Genomic DNA, 18,650 nt, shown 5'->3' with positions numbered 1-18,650 from the left:
GATGATCGATCCATAAATGTGGTTGGGCCAAATAAAGTCACAGATGCTTTTCTGACAGACTGCTCCTGAGAAGGGGTGGGGAGAATTTTAGAGGTAGAAACCTACTGCAGACAGAAATGACAGATGATAGGAAGGAAGGGGATAGACAATCCAAACACTGATGTGCTGTTACAGCACAATGTGAGAATGGGACCTCAGATGACACTGTGTCATCAGAGAAGATCAAATTATGTTGTTGATTTTAAAAAGGGCAGTAAAACCACATTTTGTTGTAGTGACATTGCCAATAAAATATATTAAAAAGAAATTCTACTGGAAAGGGGTAATTGTTAATTTTATCTGCTTAACTAGATAAACCAGTTATGTGAACTGCTGTATTGCTCTGCTATCCTGGATGTAAGAGGATGTGTTTAGTTTTTTTTACCTCATATAGAATATTATACTTAGGGGGAAAACACAAAAGGAGGTTTGGCTCAACTGACCATGCAGATTCCTGATCCCCAGTCATTGGTTTACTCATGAGACATCACTCATAATTTGTTTGAGCCTCTGGCTGCACTGTATCATGCTTGTGTATCTTTTTTGTAGATCATTCAGTTTCCCAGCCAATCATGGTGCAGAGAAGACCTGGTCAGAGTTTCCATGTGAACAGTGAGGTCAATTCTGTACTGTCCCCGCGGTCGGAGAGTGGGGGACTAGGCGTTAGCATGGTGGAGTATGTGTTGAGCTCATCCCCGGGCGATTCCTGTCTAAGAAAAGGAGGATTTGTAAGTTGGATCGAGGAACTTGTTCCTATATCTCTCTTTTTATCCCCCATAAAGCAAGACATGCCTGTTTAGTTTCCTTAGATATTAATAGCAATAATTATAGGGTATTTTAAACTACTTTATTATAATTAGATCTCAGTAAATACAGTAGGAGATGTAAACAAAACTTTTTTCAAAATAGAGAAATGATTTTTTTGGGACATACTGAGCAATGTGAGCTAAGAAATGAAATATAGATCTCAGTTCATTGATCAACCAGAAAACACCATTTTCAATTTGACTAAAAAGGTGGGGGGACAAGAAGGGGTTAAGAAAGAAAATGAAAAAGAAATAGTAAAAACAGAAGAAATATCCCCCCGCCCCAAAGAAAACCAAAAAACAAACAAACAAAAAAAACCAAACCCAGAAACAAGGATATCAGTAGGGATTTCAGACGGTGAGAGCATTTGCCCAAGAATCCTTATGGTGGATCAGATATGTAGGATCATTCTTGTTTTTCTAAGTAGGTTTTAATTGTGGAATAATCTTTGACCCTCCTTGAATAGTTTTGCTTCTCACCCAGGCAGGAAATTAGATATTCTGTTAATTCTTTATCTGCCCTTTTCTGGATTTACCTTTGTTCTGTCCATATCTTCTTACCTCTTAAGTCTTACAGTCTTTCTAATACATCTTTGATATTTGACAGCATTTCTCAAAACTAGTTCTTTGTATATCACTGGCTTTCTAGATCTAGAGGTCTTAAGATTCATTTGCACTTGAGTCTCCCTTATTCTGCAACTGGTTTTTATATATACACATATATATCCAAGTCACAGCCAGGAAGGCCTGGAGAGGCATCCGGAATCTGCTTTCTTCTTTAACTCCATATTCAACTTGTTTTGTCACACAGTAAAATCCCTTCTCCCTGAAATCTTTTTGGGCAAATATTACCTGTTGAAAGTCATTTGTGGGACCTTCTTTTTCCAAATGATATTGATAATTTTGCCTCTGTAACTGCCTTATTATATTTATCTTATAACATTTGTTATCTTTTTTGGTCATCTCTTGCTAGGTATCATTCCACTTTAAACTTTCTTTAGTTCACTTTTCGGTGCAGCTCCCTCAAGTGTCAATTGCAGTTACTTAATATATGTTAGTGGAAATTAAATGAATGTTGTTATTTGATTGGATGAAGAGAACAGATGACTCATAAGGTTTAGCTTTACTCTAGGCATGTCAAGATGATGTTTCACCTAACAGTGACATTGGACATGTGGCTAGAGCATTTAATTCAGTAGAAAAACTGAAAAAAGTAAAGTGAAATGAACTTTTTAAATCAGGAGACTGATTGGGATTTCTCCCAGTTCCACACCTAGATGTTTGGTTGAGGAATTTACTCAGAAAAGGACTTATTTTTAACAATTACGATTTTTTTTTTATATATAACAAGTAAGATCAGGCAATTACAGTGGTACTTTGTCTTGTCTTTATTAATACTAACCATTCCAAAGAGGAACCGATTGCTTCTGGGTCTTTTGACCCTGCAGACATAGATGGATCAGATAGGAAAAGGGTTCTTTTCACTGAACCTTCCAAGAGGCTGCTTGGAAAGAACATGATCTGCTCTTTGGATGTGATGAATGGCATCATGCCAAACGATCACTCACCCATTGTCTCATGGGAAGATTATTCTTTCTGTTCTTTCACAATTATCTTCAAACACACCTCCTTTTCTGTCCTCACATTTTTTCATCTCATGAATGTAGATTCATTAGAAGTGTTGCTTTTAGTTACTATTTAATACTTTCAGTTACTATAAGAAAAGTTTGCATCATTCGTAGGTAAGTTATTAGTGTGGGGAAATGGAACCTGTACTACTCTTGCTGTGAATTCTTTGTCACATGTGACTGGTTTCAAATTCTTGTGCACTAGCCAGGAGGCAAGTACCTCCTTTACTGTGAAGTTTGTGGAGGTAGGAAAATAATTGGAATTAGGAGAAAGATAAAATGCTGAGTAAATTACTATTGTTGCTGGTTTTTCTCATTTTAACAGTTATTTCATTAGAGTTAATTTATGACAAAACAATCTTTTGCATTCTGTGTCTTACATTCATTCATTTTGTAAAAGTGTCTTCCATCCATAGTGTCCATAGAGACTGATTTTTAACTCTTATATAATCATGATCAGAGGGTCTTAAAGTTTTAAGGCTAGAGGTCCGAAAATTGAACTAACAGGTAATTTGTTGAGCTTCTGAGATTTGTATAAAAATAAAGGAGAATTCTCCAAATCTGTGTTTCAGCTTCCAGGTTGTGGGTTATGAAGTATTATCTCATATTTTGAGTTGCATCTAAAGGAAAATACAGGAAGACTGTTCATTGACATCAAGCTTTCACATTGGCGTATCCAGACTTCTGTTGGATGCAGGCCAGATTATCAGTGAACTACTTTTTCAGCTCTGTGGTTGTATCCTGCTGATCTTATGAATCTGGCTTTGCTCTGCCTATTGGTTAGGATGACAGTTGAGCAAAACTGTGGTCAAGGACATGTGAATCACTTAATGCTTATCCTAATATTGCATGCATCTTCTTGGAAAAGGTGAGATTTTATTTTTTTGCTTCCCTCCTCCCCCCAAACCTACTCTGTTATTCAGAGAGTTGAGTTCAGAGTCTGAAGATTACCTGTTCTTTCTGAAGAGTGGTAATTGTTGGTTTATGGGTTAGACATCCAGATGTTTTTATTTTTTGATTTTACCGACATTACCTTTTAGTAAGCCATGGAAAAGCTCCATTTTATTCACCTGAGTTCTGAAAGCAAGCACTAAAGGCTCATTCTCAGATACTGACCACCAGTAATCCATACTCTGATTAAACTTTTCAGTTAAAGATGGTTTAGAACTAACGTAACCTACCCAATCTATAATGGATTTCCATTTTTAGTAAGGCTAGTTCCTAGTTACAACCTGAATGAGGATATTTAGCTCTTTGTTCAGCTTTGCTGAATTTTCTGTAGTTCACTTTGATTGTACAGATAGTTTAGTAGTTTCGGCTTCTGTGATAAGATTACTTTCGTACTTAGCATCCACAGTGAAGTTCTGGTTATATTTTACATACGAATCAGACACTTCAAGGCAGAAGTTTTCAGAACAATAGAAAAGCTCAGAATAGCACTTACACCAGAGTCAAGTCTTAATTTTATATTCATTTTATATTCCTCTTCCCTCTTTACACCTAAAATAAGACCGCCCCTCAAACCCTGCCCCTAACCCCAGGCGTGATTCTGAGGGGTCGTAAAATCACACAAATCTACTGTAGTTTGAGAACCACTATGTAAATTAGCCACTGAAGGACCTTGCTGCGGCTCCTCAGCTAGATCGAAGCCTTGCAAACAAGAGAGGTACATCATATTTTCTGCTATTCTTGTTTGTCATGTCTAGGGATATGAGAATATCACCCTAGATTTTGATTAGGTAAAGACCTTTCTAAACTTTCATAAGAATAATTAAAAAATTTCATGGGATAGTCTTTCTACTTGTCTGTAAAGATTTGTTGCTTTATGATCACTTGGAGCAATTCATTTGGGTCACAAAACTTGATTTTGCTAGTCTTTACCACAATTGTTTCAGATAGCCATTACTACAGAACTGATTTCATTTCAAAACTTTTGCAGTATGATGCAGGCAGATGTCAGGGGCTTCAATCTCAGTTGGGCCTTAAGTTCATCATTGGAAAAAATGGGTAATTATAGTTCACAAAGTCTTAATTCATATGCCTATATAATATATATGTAAATGGTTTGTAAACTTTATAAAATCTTTCTCCACAGAATCCGTGGAACATTAGTATCACTCGAGAGCCTATTAGAAATGCAGAATCTCAGATCCTACCCAGATTTAACTTGAATCAAATTCTGCATTTTGACAAGACCCTCACGTGATTTATATACACATTAAGGTTTGGTAAATAGTGTTATAGTACAGTTTTGCCAGAAGATAAAATTACTAGGATGCTGTGGATCAAATTCAGAAAATTTTATTTAAAAAAATCTTTCAGATTTGAACTTCCCTTGAACAAGAAACCTACAAAGCCTCTACTTTGTGGTAATGAGCTTTTAGATACTGACTAGATAAAAAGATCAAACCAGTTTAGAAAAATCTTGTCTTTTGGCTTCCATCCTTGTAATAATAACAAATATCATTCTACACATTTAAGATTTCTTCTGAATCTGATGGTTCACAGCGAAGGAGAACACTTTTTACCTTTCTGTACATCGGAATCAAGTGATCATATGCACAGTGCTTGACATGGTCCATGTTCCATTGTTTCTAAAATGCAGGTTTCCCCACTTTCATCATTTTGAAATTGGGATGCATCTGTATGTCACAATTTAATTGTCAGGCTACTCATTTCCTTTTTTTTAAAATAAATATAATAGTTTATTTTTACATCATTTTGTGTATATATTTTTTTCATCTCAATTGTAATCCCCATGGGTTTCCCATCACCGAGTCACCCATGTACTATCGCCATAGTCCCATGCACTTCCCACACACACACACACCGCCCAGTTTGATCCCATTTCCCACTCCACTCCCACAAAATGTCTCTGGTATATGACTGTTCATTATTCTTAGTATTTTCTCTCCTGATCCATTATACTCCTGCTATGAGCAAAACCATCTGGTATATATTTTTTTCTTTCTGGCTTATCTCACTAAGCATGATCTTTCCAGCTGCATCCATGTTGCTGCAAAAGACATGTGTTTCTTTTTTTTTTGGTTGCTGAATAATATTCCATTGTGTCTATGTACCACATCTTTTTAATCCAGTCATCTACTTTTGGGCATTTGTGCTGCTTCCATGTTTTTCCAATTGTAAATAAAGCAGCAGTAAACATGGGGGTGCAGGTATCTTTTTGAATTAATCATTTCCTTTTTAGCAGCATGTGAAATGAAGATGTGTCTTATAAAAAGTATGTCAGAGTTAATGAAATGTGTTAGTTGATGGCTTGATTTATTACTTACATCTTAGAAAAACCAGTGGAAAAGAAGCCTAATGCTAAGAGCCTTAATTTCTTTCTTGGGGGAAACAAAGGATGTCTAGCAATTTTGAAGGTTTGGAGGGAATGTGGGCAGGGTGGGTGTGTCTGAAAAAAAGGCAAGGAGTGGAACATGACAACTGGATAAAGTAGTTTTAAGAATTAAAGGAACAAGAATTGCAGTTTCATGATTTACCTTAAAACTATCCTTGAGGTGTAGATAGTATTTCCTCTGAATTTAAAATGAGGGTTAAGAAGGAAAGAGAGTTCAAGCTTTGTTGAAAGTTCAAGTTTTAGCTCTTAGCTACACTACTTTCTACCATGCCTTATTGGCCTGTTTATCAGTTGAATTCCTCACAGTAAGATCATAATTAATGTTAAATTTAAAAAGTATGATTCATATGACTAATTTTAAACTTTTACTTGTTAATGATATTTGAAATTTTTATTGCTAGTAGAGCTGTTAACTCCTGGTCTTTAGAGGAACTTGACATTTTGGTTTTTAGTATTTTGTGAAAAACCAGCAAGTAAGTGCACACAGGAGAAACCAATACTATAGTTTGTATTAAGTTTTTGGATGCAATGTGTAAAGCAGATAGGCAAAATAATTCCTTTTTGGAAAGAAGGAGGAAAATCTCATAAATGTCACTTCTGCCATCTGGTAAAATCACTGCAGTAAGAGAAGAAATTAAATTCTCATTTCTGTGTCTTCATTCAGAATTAATAGGTATTCCCTGAAATAACTTCTTTTTGTTATGTGAGGTTTTTGATGAAGTTGAGCTGAACGATTGGACTCTTCACAATCTGTGGTTCTTCTGCCTATCTATTTGCTCATTTGCTCAGTTTTTTGAAGTCTCGTGGAACAGATTTCTCCACCTCTGTATAGATGTGGGATCTCTCAGAAACCTTTTTGACCCCACTGTTGAGATTTTTTTGTCCCCCCTCCCCCCCCACTTGTATTTTGAACACTCTATGAAGCTGAAGCCTGTGTTTGAGTACTACAGCTTTAGGTTAACATTCACCTGTAAAAATCCACAATGGAAATATGCTTTTAACCACTCCCCCCCTTTCATTTAGCTAATAGAATTTTTCAGTACTGCTATGTTCTAGGTAATGTGCCAAAAACACAAAACATAAAGCCTGTTTTTATGAGCCTTATGTTGATTCAGTCATTCTCAATTGTGATGGTTATTGGAGTTATTGGAGGAGAAGCTTTCTGTAATGTTTATGGGAGCCACTATGGACCAATTAAATATCTGGAGTGAACCCAGAGACTTGTGGATTTCTGAAAGATTACAGTGTTTTACATCAAGCAGTCAAACTTGACAGTGTCTTTGGGAGAGTCCATTACTATACACTTACTTGAGTTAAACCATGTAAATGGGAAATTTAAGATTAATAATCTTGATGTTACATAAGCACCTGTCAGTCCATCTATATAAATCTATAACTTTTACTAATATAGTTGTATAAAATGATTTATGATATACATAATTTCATTAATGTTCATAACTATATGTTTTAAACAAAACCATTCCTGTTTTAAAGAGGAAAAAAGCTAAGTCTCAGGTTTAATGACCTGTCCAGTGTCTTGTTAACCAGTAAGCATTAGTAGTTGAGATAGAATGTAGGTTCTCTATGGCCTGGGTTAGTATTTCTTTAAGGTTACATATCTGTGAATACTTAAATATTAAACACATTAGAACCTCATAAGAATTACCAGCTCATAATCTCCATTCTTCTCTATCCAGGTTCTTTACATTTATAAGAGACCTTTTTATGATTACAGTCCCTTGTATTCTTTTTTAGTAACAGATTGGGAGAGTTTGTGCTCTCGTCATTCAAAAATCTGACTTTTAGGGCTGTGGTTGATTCACTGAAAGTTTTTCCTCAAGGTTAACTTTCTATTGAAATATTAGCTGTGTGCAGAAATCTTCATGAATATTTGCAAAATAAAGCCATGTAGCCCAACCAGGCAAGAAACAAAGGTATCCCTTTGATCCCCCACTTTTGAATAGAAGGAACCTAGTATTCTGCTAGGGCATTAATTGCTTATTCAGAGAAGAAAACCAGGTAGCAATTTTATATGAATGATCTACATAGTATTGATGAAAAATAGGTTACCCCAAGAGCATCTTTGAAAATGTAGTCCTTGAAATTATAATTAAAAACATAAGTATCAGTAGCTAAGTTTTCCTGCCAGAATATTGGCTTAGAGATGGGCTGAAGAGCTTTCAAGGAAGTCCTCATACAGGGTCACTAAGGGAAGATAACATAGTGTTGACTTGATAAGTCATACATTTTTCCTGTCAACCAGATTTCTTGCTTGTTGGTGAAACTTCTTACTGCTTTTTTATCCCTTTTCCTTCTGATTTGTCCAGCAGACCTTTGGAACTGTTCCAGTGACTTTGATTTTTTTTTTCTCCTTTCATTTAGCTGAGATTATATAGGTGTTCATTCAGTAGTATGATCCTTTTAATATGCTTACTATTGACATAAATGATGTATAAATTAGGTGGGAATTGTCATCTAAATCATATCACAGCCTCCTGTACTGTTGTCTGATATGATAATGGACATATCCTTCTTACTTTTCAGCAGTTTGGTTTTGCGGATATATCATTTCACCTTTTCCTGTTACACATTCTGAGCTAATGCCAGGCATTGTGCTCGGTGCAGGGGATGTGATAATGAACACACAACTTCTCTCAGTTTTACCTTTGCTGTTGGAGAGAGCTGTTGTCTCTGAATAGCTAAAAAGATCTTTTCTGTCATATTTTCATCTCTGCTCTGGTACCTCTGTGGTGCTTAATTTGCTATCACTCTCTCCTTTTGAACCAGTAACAACTTTATATTTTGAAGGCACTTTGAAGGTCCTCCTTTGAAGATGTTTTAATGATAGCCCATACTGTAATTTACCATTTTGATGCCACTTGAAACTGAGTTGTATATTTTTGCTAAGTTCTTTCTCACACGTGCTCTTTAGTTCACATTAGCCATGAAATCTTTGTTTTTCTGTTGCACTTGAGCAGAAAATTAATGTGAAACAGAAATGGTTTCCTCAGTGCTTGTAGTTGAGAGCATATGTTTAGTTTACATCTGCAGGCGTACACACTTGACATTTTAAGTGTTGCTCTGCCACCATTGTTGACTTTCTTCCAGTGAAAATATGGATTTGGTACCTGCAACTGCTTGGAGCAGCTCTCATCATCTTCTGATTCCATCTTACCTTTTATCAGGACCTTTAATTTGTGCTTGTTTCTTCCTTAAGCCAGGGGTAAGTGGTGGGGACAAACAAGCTGCCTCTCTATACTTGTACATAAGTGAAAGTTACTTATGCTTTGGTAAGATTCTGCAGAGCTCCCTCTACCAGCTGAACACTAAACCAAATCTTCTTTTCCTTTTGGATCAAGGCACATTTGTTTATGCTCAAGTCTAACTTTAGATATTGGTAAGAGACGACAGATCTAATTTCCTTAGAAGATAGCACATCAACATGTATGACAACATATAAATTCTTTAGCCCAGTCTTTCTGATCTTTGTAGTTTGAAACACTTCAGGGCTAAATCCTGTCAAATCAATTAACTCAGCATTCTGCCATGTACTCTCAAGATAATCTGGCATAGACAGTAGGAAGTAAAAGTGAACAGATAGATATCTTAGAGTATTTTTCGTGAAAGAATTCCAGTTAGATTTAACACGGTTTGAAGGGTTAAAAAAATTAAAGGATGATTGGTGAGTTTTTTGGTGGAGTAAAGTATGAGACATAGGGTAGAACTGGGGTAATGGTGATGTAAATTGACAGGTCATATATATCGTCATAAACTATAGAATTATTGAATTGGAATGATGTCAGCTCACATGTAGCTCAGTGGAAGTGGGGGGAATTTACATAGGACAGTGGTGAAATAAAATAATTTTAGTAGGCGTAGCACTTTCCCCTCTATACTAATAGCAGCCATACTTAGGGGTTTATTAGGAGTCATGCTGTTGCATAGAGTTAGATTTGAGAATAGAAAATAGCTGGGCATTTGGTAGAAAGGGAAAAATGGGGTGGTGGGACATTGGGTATGGTAAGACTGTCTTAAACTTTGTAACATAAATGTATGTTTGTCTTCCCCCATTTGGCAAGACTTTCTGCAGTGTTCCTGCCTCTGTGTTGTTTGTTGAGTAGATTGTAATGTCTTGAAAGGGTACAGACACTGTCCTGTTTTAATTAGCGTCTAGAGTAGTTTGGTGTCTGCAGTGGTTGCCCATTATTATTAGTTAATGATGATTAGTGAAGCTGAAGCTATTTTTTAAACAGGGCCCAAGGGATGCAGACAGTGATGAAAACGACAAAGGTGAAAAGAAGAACAAGGGTACGTTTGATGGAGATAAGCTAGGAGATTTGAAGGAGGAGGGTGATGTGATGGACAAGACCAATGGTTTGCCAGTGCAGAATGGGATTGATGCAGACGTCAAAGATTTTAGGTTTGTATGTTTTACACTTCTGATTTTTGAATGGGATCTATGGGGTTTTGCTTTAATTTTTTTTTAATTTTTTCTTCCCCCTCCTTGTGTGTTCATTTTAATAATTGTGTGTAATGGAGGCCATACCAAAAAGATTGTAAACTAACTGGTAATGTGAAATCTTCTAAGAGCTGCCAATGCTTGGTGCTTTGACAAAGTGATAGATTTTGCATTTGTAGAGGGTTCTATACTTGGAATGATTCCATCAGATTTTCTTAGGTGTTTCTCAAATACCAGAGTCACTTGGAATTGGGTGCCTTGGGATTTTGCCCAAGTTTCTCTCAAATCACCATCTTAGAGAATTCCAAGTCAGTAGTGAAAGTATGTCATAACCTTTCAGGGTATTCAAGTAGAGGAAAAATCAGTTGAGGACTTGCATATTATTGTGATTGACATTCATAAGGTCCCTTTGAGGTAAATGGGTCAGGTTTCATTTTCCTGACTTTTGAAGAACCAGAGATGGCTCTTATTCCATCTCTCTGGTCATGATTGATAATCAGATTTACTCTGAAAATTAATCTACACAGCATAAAATATTATTGTACAGTTGTCACTCACATTTGGCAAGTATTCTTCACTTATGTAGGTAACATTTAGTTGTATATAACTTCAAAAATATAAAAATCATTGATATACAGGCTAAAAATTCAATGTTGGATGATCTGTGTTATTCTAAAAATAATAGACACATTAATTTCCATCTTATTCTAATATAGCCACCAAAATAAAAATTAAAATGTATTTTAGGTTATTTGTAAAACAGTTGCTTAGCATTTTACATCTAATTTTTATGTCATGTGGGTATAAACAGTTAGTGGGACACTGTGAGGCAGTGATTACTGAACATGAACCCCTAAGTTCTTTCAAATGGGTTTGGGTAGCCTCTTCACCCTGAATCTTGAGCAGTGTGGAGCAGTGTGAGCACTGTTTTATGGTGTTTGATTTTTGCGCTAGGTTGGTGATGGTGGTGGTGGTGGTAGTTTGTGTGTGTGTGTGTGTGTGTGTGTACATGTGTGCACGTATGGGTGTGAAAGAACACGGCATTCATTTTAATTTGTATCTAGTACAGAGTTTCTTTTAGGTTTGAAGAATATAGTCATTAGGCTGAACTCTCCTGTATAGGCTATTACTCTCCCTTTGTCTGATTCAGGATCCTGTACTCATAGTCCTTTCACATAGCGTGATAATGTGTCCTGGATTACCCGGGATAGTACTTGTTTTATACCTGTGTCCCAGAATATTTATTAATAGTGTCCCTTTTCCTTTTAAAAGTATCATGGTTTGGACATACTATATTCTTACATATGTTTTAATTCTCAGAATGCAGGGGCATATCTTAGAAAATTTATTTTGTACTATTTTGTAATGGTCTTCTGGTTTCTTGGGATGTAGAGGAGACAGTTTTAGCATTGGTCAATATTATCTTGATAATACATAAAAGTTTTTAAAGTAGATTTATTCTGAGCTGTGAAATTTCCCCTTAGGAATTAAGTTTTCTGTTGGCTCTATTTAAAGGATAGATAGATGTTGCCTTTAGGGGCATATTTTACTGCCTGCATTTTGGCATCTCTGTTGTCATGGATGCCACAGGTGGTGATTTTTCCAGTTTGTCCAGTGTTTCTCTAATCTGGATCCCTTGGATAAAGGACTTTAAGTTAATTACGGTTAATATAAATTCAAGGGGTGGGTTGTGGTGGGAAGAAAAGCAGTAGAAGAGTCATTTTACAGGTTATAGCATGAAAAACACCTTAAAGAGTCTGGTTATTTTGTAGAAACAGACTTAAGTACTATTATTATTGATAATGAAATATGTCTAGGGCATTGTCCTTAAACTTGGGTTGCTGTAGTGTCCCTCTCCCACACAAAAAAAGGTTTAATGCCTTTTACTTTCTCTGTTTAGCCGTACCCCTGGTAATTGCCAGAACTCTGCTAATGAAGTGGATCTTCTGGGTCCAAACCAGAATGGTTCTGAGGGCTTAGCCCAGCTGACCAGCACCAATGGTGCCAAGCCTGTGGAGGATTTCTCCAACATGGAGTCCCAGAGTGTCCCCTTGGACCCCATGGAACATGTGGGCATGGAGCCTCTTCAGTTTGATTATTCAGGCACGCAGGTACCTGTGGACTCAGCAGCAGCAACTGTGGGACTTTTTGACTACAATTCTCAACAACAGGTACTGTGTGTGTCTCTCTCACTCTCTCTACTCTCCCTTCCGGCCAGTACATTAATCACGTAGCTAAGAATGGGGAGTGGGAGGAGGGTGGCTTCGTTGTAGGCTTTTACGAGCCCATTTAGCTGGAAGTGGGTTTATAAGCTTTTGTATCTTCCCTTCAAGAAGCTGTTTTTTGTTTAACTTACTAGTAAGAGTTCATCTGCTCTGTATGTTCGTTAGCTTTTCTGTCACTCCAAGTCTTTGGGAATGGGTGCAAAACTCTAGGATGTTTAATTCAACTTTTCTGAAGATTAATGTGATTGTGATGCTGTTGGTTTTGTTTTTAAAATAGTGAATTCTGTTAATCTACCTGTGTAAAGAGTCCAGTGCCAGGTCTTATTATTCATGTCTTTTACTTGAGTTACTACAGAATAAAATATATTTCGTACCTTTCAGAAGAGTTAGATGATTGGGGAAAGCACGCACAAATCACTCAACACAAAATCTACATTGAAATTTCGTGGCTCTTTTATTTCGTTAGTTCCTATGTAATGTCTTTATTTGTATGTATCTTACATCAGGTGTAGGCCCCGAACTTTCCCCCATCCGTCACCCGGCACCATCACTCTAGTCCCTGTGCTTTTCCCGCCCTCGTTTTGTGCCCTCTCCTGCTCCCCCTTCCGAATGTCTCTGAGTGATAATTGGCTGATGATTTCTGTTTAGTTTTGTTGCATTTTTTTAAATTGTTATTTTTTCTTCCCTGATCCCTTATTTGGTTTCCCTATATTCCTTCTATAAGTGAAACCATCCAATATTCTTTTTATTTCTGACTTACTTCACTGAGCATAATCCCTTCTAGCTCCGTCCATGTTGCTGCGAATAGCATTAAATTATCTTTTTGGGGGTTGATCTTCACTTTTATTTATAAGTCCTAGAAAATATCGTTAACTGTTCTGGAGACTATAGGGTAAGACTATAGGGTTTATTGATTCTTTTTTTTTTTTTTAAAGATTTATTTATTTATTTGTGCATACAGAACTGGGGTACAGGCCAGAGGCTCAGGGGCGGTGAGAGGCTTCACCAGAGACAGAGTGGGGAGCAGAACAGGCAGATCTACGAAGTACACTGCTGAGGGGAGCAGCGGGCGGGTCAGGAGAGGTCTGGCTCGCCATGTGGTCTCCTCCGGGGCAGGCTGCAGGCGGGAATCGCACTCATGCGGAAGTGGCTTCAGATTCTCAGTACTGTGCTTTAACCCGCTGCGCCACCAGGGAGGGCCTGATTCTTCTTTTTTTTAAGGAAAATCAGCTGTCTAAATTACAGAAAGGAGGCAGGTAGCTTCCCTATCTGGTTAAGCACCACATGGTCTCCATTATGAGGGGAAAGCAGTTTGATGGGCTATGAATTTTTGATACTAATTAAATTTAGGCTAGAACGTAAGTGGAAATTCCCAGGTTTCAAAGGCTAAAATGTCATTTTAAAGTTTAGAAATTTCTATATCTGGGGGGAAAATTGATGTTTGCTCTTTGAGGATCAGTTGTACTACATTGTGCCATCCCTTTAATTGTTGTCATAAATAGTTAATGTTAAGAGAATTTTTTTATAATAGTTTATTTTTACATCATTTTGTGCTCCCCTCCATCTCAATTGTAATCCCCGTGGGTTTCCCATCACCGAGTCACCCGTGTGATGTTAAGAGAATTTTAACTGATAAACAACGAAATAACAAAGTTAATCATGTGAAATTTTCAAAAAGAAAAATGTGAACATTCTGTGGCTACCTGAGGTTTAATTAGCAAATTCTCTTTCCAGAGATGTGTGGATATGCCTATCTCTCCATAAGAATTGATTTCATGTTCTTTTTCTCTTCTTTACAAGAAACCAGCTTTACTGTTGTGCCCTTTCACAACGAATCCTCAAAATATCTGGCATGATGCCACAAATTTCTTCAGGTGCTGAAGATGCATTAGGTTTCAAAATATTTTATTATCACTCCAGCAAACAATCCTGGAAACACTATTGTTCTGTATACTTCAACTTGTTCATTTTAGAACTTTAATGTAATAATTTGTATATCTAAATTGATATGTGTGAGTATAGGCTATTCATAATCAGTTTAACCTATATCAAGTAGTTTCATTTGAATTCTTTCTCTTAATTTCCTTTGGTCTAAACTTCCATAGCCTAGCCCTAAGAACTCTGGGTTTTACGCTTCCATTCCCAACCTCACTAAGTATATCACTGGTTGTTATTTAAGAAGTGCTTCTGTCTCTAGACTCTTAACAAAACCTGATTCTCTTTCATTTGATTGTTTTTTATTTCATAATCAGAGTTGGGCTTCTCTTTTGATTTATTCATCTCTGGTTTCAAAATTTTAGCCTTTTTTTGGGGGGGGAGACTGAATAATATAACAAAATAACTCGAACAGAAATGAAACATAGTTGTTTTTGTTTTTGCAAATCTACAAATACTTAACAGTTCAAGGCACTCAGATTTATAAAACTGAGGCACCTATCCCATTTCAGCAGTTTTTGAAAGCAAACGTTATTTTGAAAGTGAAATTATGATTTATTTTCCTATCTACAACTTGAGTGCAACATTAGGTGTATTGCTCTGCATGTGTGTGTATGTTTTGTGATGTGATTTTTGGCATTTGTTTATTTATCCTATGTATCCTGATAACATGCCTGGAAACCTTTAGCCCAAAACTTAGCTTTGGCCCAAATCTCCTAAGTACCTTTTTGGCATTCATTCATTCATTCATTAAACTAAACTAAACTAAATTAAATTAATTAATTTATTTTTAACCCTATGTATCCTGATAACATGCCTGGAAACCTTTAGCCCAAAACTTAGCTTTGGTCCAAATCTCCTAAGTAGCTTCAAGGTCCTTAGGTTGGTAAGGGCTCTTGCATAGAATCCATTTCTTAAGAAGGAAGGATGCTTTTCATGGGAAATTGGTGTCTTATATTTTATTCCTTCAATCTTGCTGCCCTTTGATTTTCATCACATTTCAGCCACTTTTCCTTTTCTACTAATTTAAATCCTTTTCATTCTAAAATGTCTAGTACAGTTGCTTTTCTTCATTTCCAGATCAGAAGTCATCATGTCTCTCAAGTTAAAAGAAGTTGTGACTAGATTCTGCCTTGCTGTGATAAGATCTGAGCGGTGTTCCCTCTATGTGCTTTGCTTTAGCAGACCAAGTTTCTCTGTAACTTTATGTAGCCTCATTCTAATGCCTCAGGCTGCCCATATATTTTAGTATGCTTTCAAAACTAAAATTTGAAACTTGACTTATAAGAATAATAATAATTATTATTTAGAATAATCTAGTTAGGTATTCTAACAAGTAGTTCATTTGATATAACCCACTAGCTGTGTCTCATATCCAAATTAATTAGACCTATAGGATATCTGATCAAAAGCCCTGATCCGCTCATCAGAATAATGTACATAATTCTTTGGCCACTAATTTTTTTTTGTTGTTGATAATTTCAATGTCATCACAGATTTCTGGACTGTAAATTGCAACTATGCATTTGCATGTTTTGTTCACATCTACAGTCAAACATATATTTGATTGGAACAGCTCTTCCCCCTTCCTGTGGCTCTTAGTTTAGTTTTTGTGACTTATTTTATCACTGAAATGTATTCCATGACAAGTGATGAGCCCATTTGTGCCTCTTGTCTTGGGAACTTTAGATTAGGGAGAGTGTAATCTTATTTTCTGGGTAAGAAAAGGTTATGGAAGAGGTGGACTTTAAACTGTGCCTTGAAAAACTTATGTATTTGAGGAAAAGGATGGAAATTCCAGTGAAGGAAATAGTTAAAACTAATGTCTTGCAATTAGGAATTAACAGGTATGTGTTCAGTTGGTAATGTAGAAGCAGTCACCTTGAATGGTAGTAAGGTTGGGAAAAAAGTTCTTGTGTGTTGAGTAACATTGTTTATCTTACCAATTTTGCTTTTCTGCCTTACAGGCAATGACAAGACATTTCTAAGAAGGAATGACTTAATTATCATGGTTTGCCTTTTTGAGTTGTGTATTAGTTTAGTAGCAGTTTTAGATGGTCTCTTACGCATATTAACCAGTTAACTTTTGAATGTTGTTTCCTTTTATCAAACTTAGGTTCCACCCTCAGTGAATTGTAAGATTTTTGAATAATGTAAAGGTTGTGGAACCTTTGAGGAACTGAGTACTAAATTGTAAAGTCAAAAGAAAGCTGTCAGACTCTTGGGGGAGGGGTGGGGTGGGGAATCCAGGTTCCATAGATACAGCTTGAGGGCAGTGGAATGTCCCTCTCCCCTTAGGAGAGCAGAGGTATGGAGGGGGAATAGTTGTGGTGTAGTCATAGGCTGTCAGTTGTAACAGGGAAAGGAGGTCTGTGCATTTCAGGTCATGGAAGCCAGGGGGCCAGACTTGAGTCCCAGATAATACTAATGATTATGAAGATTGAATCAGAGATGATGTAGTGTTGGTGCATATTTTTATGTACATCTTGCTCTTCTATCTTGTGCTTTCAAATGGGCAACAGATCTTACTTTTCTTGGTTTTGAGTTATTTGCTACAACTTGTAGCTTTATTTACAGTTTCATGAGGGAATTTGGTTTGGGAATTGACAGATAATTAATTACTCCTTGAGTCTTGTGTCCTTTTAATTATAGCTTTGAGTTGGTATAATAAGTTGGTTTCATAAAATTGCTAATATCAGTTATATTGAGATATTTATACATAATAAAGAACACTCTAAAATATGGAAAAGAAATCATTATTTACTTCATTGCAAACTTAATGGTACCTAGGGCTACTTTGGGTTTTGGATAGTTAAGTCGCTTATCTAATCACTATAAATCATTTTAAACCTAACCCTTCTAAGATTTATAGCAGGTTTAAAATAGGGATTTGTAACTGTTTTTGTGCCATGTACGTCTAGCTGTTAGATTTTTGGGAGGAATTCATGGAGCAATGTTTTATTTACCCTGCAGAGTGTAAGTAGATTACAAAGGAAACCGTTTTTATGAAAACAGATATCATAATACTTAACAATTTAATGAGGTCTTTGCTGCTTTAACCATATGATATATAACACGGGTGTACTTGTTTTCATAATGAACATACATGAACAGATTTTGACATGCCTAACTGTAGACTAACACGAAAATTCATCATATTTGCTGGTGCTAAAGTCACAGATATATTGCTTATATTAATGTAATGGGGGGGGGGGGCTACAATCTTAATTGAAGGACTTAATAAATTTCAGGTCGATGTTCTTGAAAATAATTTTACCTATTCCAAGTATAAAAATCTTGGATTAAGAACCTTATTTAGGGTAGGTTGAAATGCTTAATAGTGTAGCTGGTATATCCCCTCTGCTCGCTTTATCCTGGGAAGCTGAACAGATAGTGTGTTCACACCATTGTACTTTATGAAGTTTAACTAATCTTCACATTTGCTAGCTCCATGTTTAGCAATTGCTACATGTTAAGAAAATGCAACAAAAAAGTTTTTATTTCAATAATAATTATTGATAGCAACAATAATAGTAGCTATCTTTTACAAGATGCTTATTGCATGTCAGTCACTTGTTAGGTGATTTGGCTGTACAGATTCCTTTCTGGAATGGGAACCCTATTGTATCATTTGAAGGCAATGCATTAACAGAGAAGTTCCTAGATTATGCCTTCAATACTTTTTATTGTTAACCTCGACAAGCTTGAATTAGTTGACATTTTCCCCCAGCATTCAATTTCTTGAACATTTGATGAATTCTATCTAAATGAATTGTGAACAGTAGTGGCATTTTTATCATTACACCAATGTTAAATTTAAGCATTTTCCCCATATCTCACAATGTTGTGTTTTGAGTTATTATTGTCTTGCTTTGTGAAAATCATGAAAATGCTTTGCTCAGCAGATGCCATTTTATAAGATTTTTGAGGATCTTTTGGAATCTGCCACTAGTGAATTACTCAGTTTTATTTTGGAATATCCTGTATTTCCAGTTAATATTGAACCATTTACAGGAAAAGAATGTGCCAGAATTCCTGTAATCTATGCTGTAATCAAATCTGTCTGTTATAGATGCAGACTTTATTTTTGTTAATTGTTTGCTGCTAAGTGCTTTAGAGAAAAATAATTCCTTTTTGTTCATAACATCCAAGATAATAAAGTTGTAAACATAGGCTACATGGGACCTCTTGGAGAGG

General features: G+C 36.2%; 1 protein-coding gene across 6 annotated transcripts in view; it reads left to right on the top strand.

The window, feature by feature from the left end:
• Window positions 1-18,650, top strand: part of PUM1 (pumilio RNA-binding family member 1) — a 101,650-nt gene that overhangs the window by 39,883 nt on the left and 43,117 nt on the right. For 3 of the 6 annotated variants that reach the window (XM_004678715.2, XM_004678713.2, XM_004678716.2), the window contains exons 5-7: window positions 589-767; window positions 10,088-10,254; window positions 12,194-12,464. In XM_004678715.2, the coding sequence (XP_004678772.1) occupies window positions 589-767; window positions 10,088-10,254; window positions 12,194-12,464 (617 nt within the window). The remainder of the gene's footprint in view (window positions 1-588; window positions 768-10,087; window positions 10,255-12,193; window positions 12,465-18,650) is intronic. The other 3 variants (XM_012722462.1, XM_012722463.1, XM_012722461.1) reach the window with 1 other exon arrangement.

Source organism: Condylura cristata, unplaced genomic scaffold (assembly GCF_000260355.1).
Source record: "Condylura cristata isolate star-nosed mole 26May11 unplaced genomic scaffold, ConCri1.0 scaffold00008, whole genome shotgun sequence".
Classification (NCBI taxonomy): domain Eukaryota; kingdom Metazoa; phylum Chordata; class Mammalia; order Eulipotyphla; family Talpidae; genus Condylura; species Condylura cristata.
Note: the sequence above shows the minus strand (reverse complement) of the source record. Positions and strands in the feature narration are given on the sequence as shown.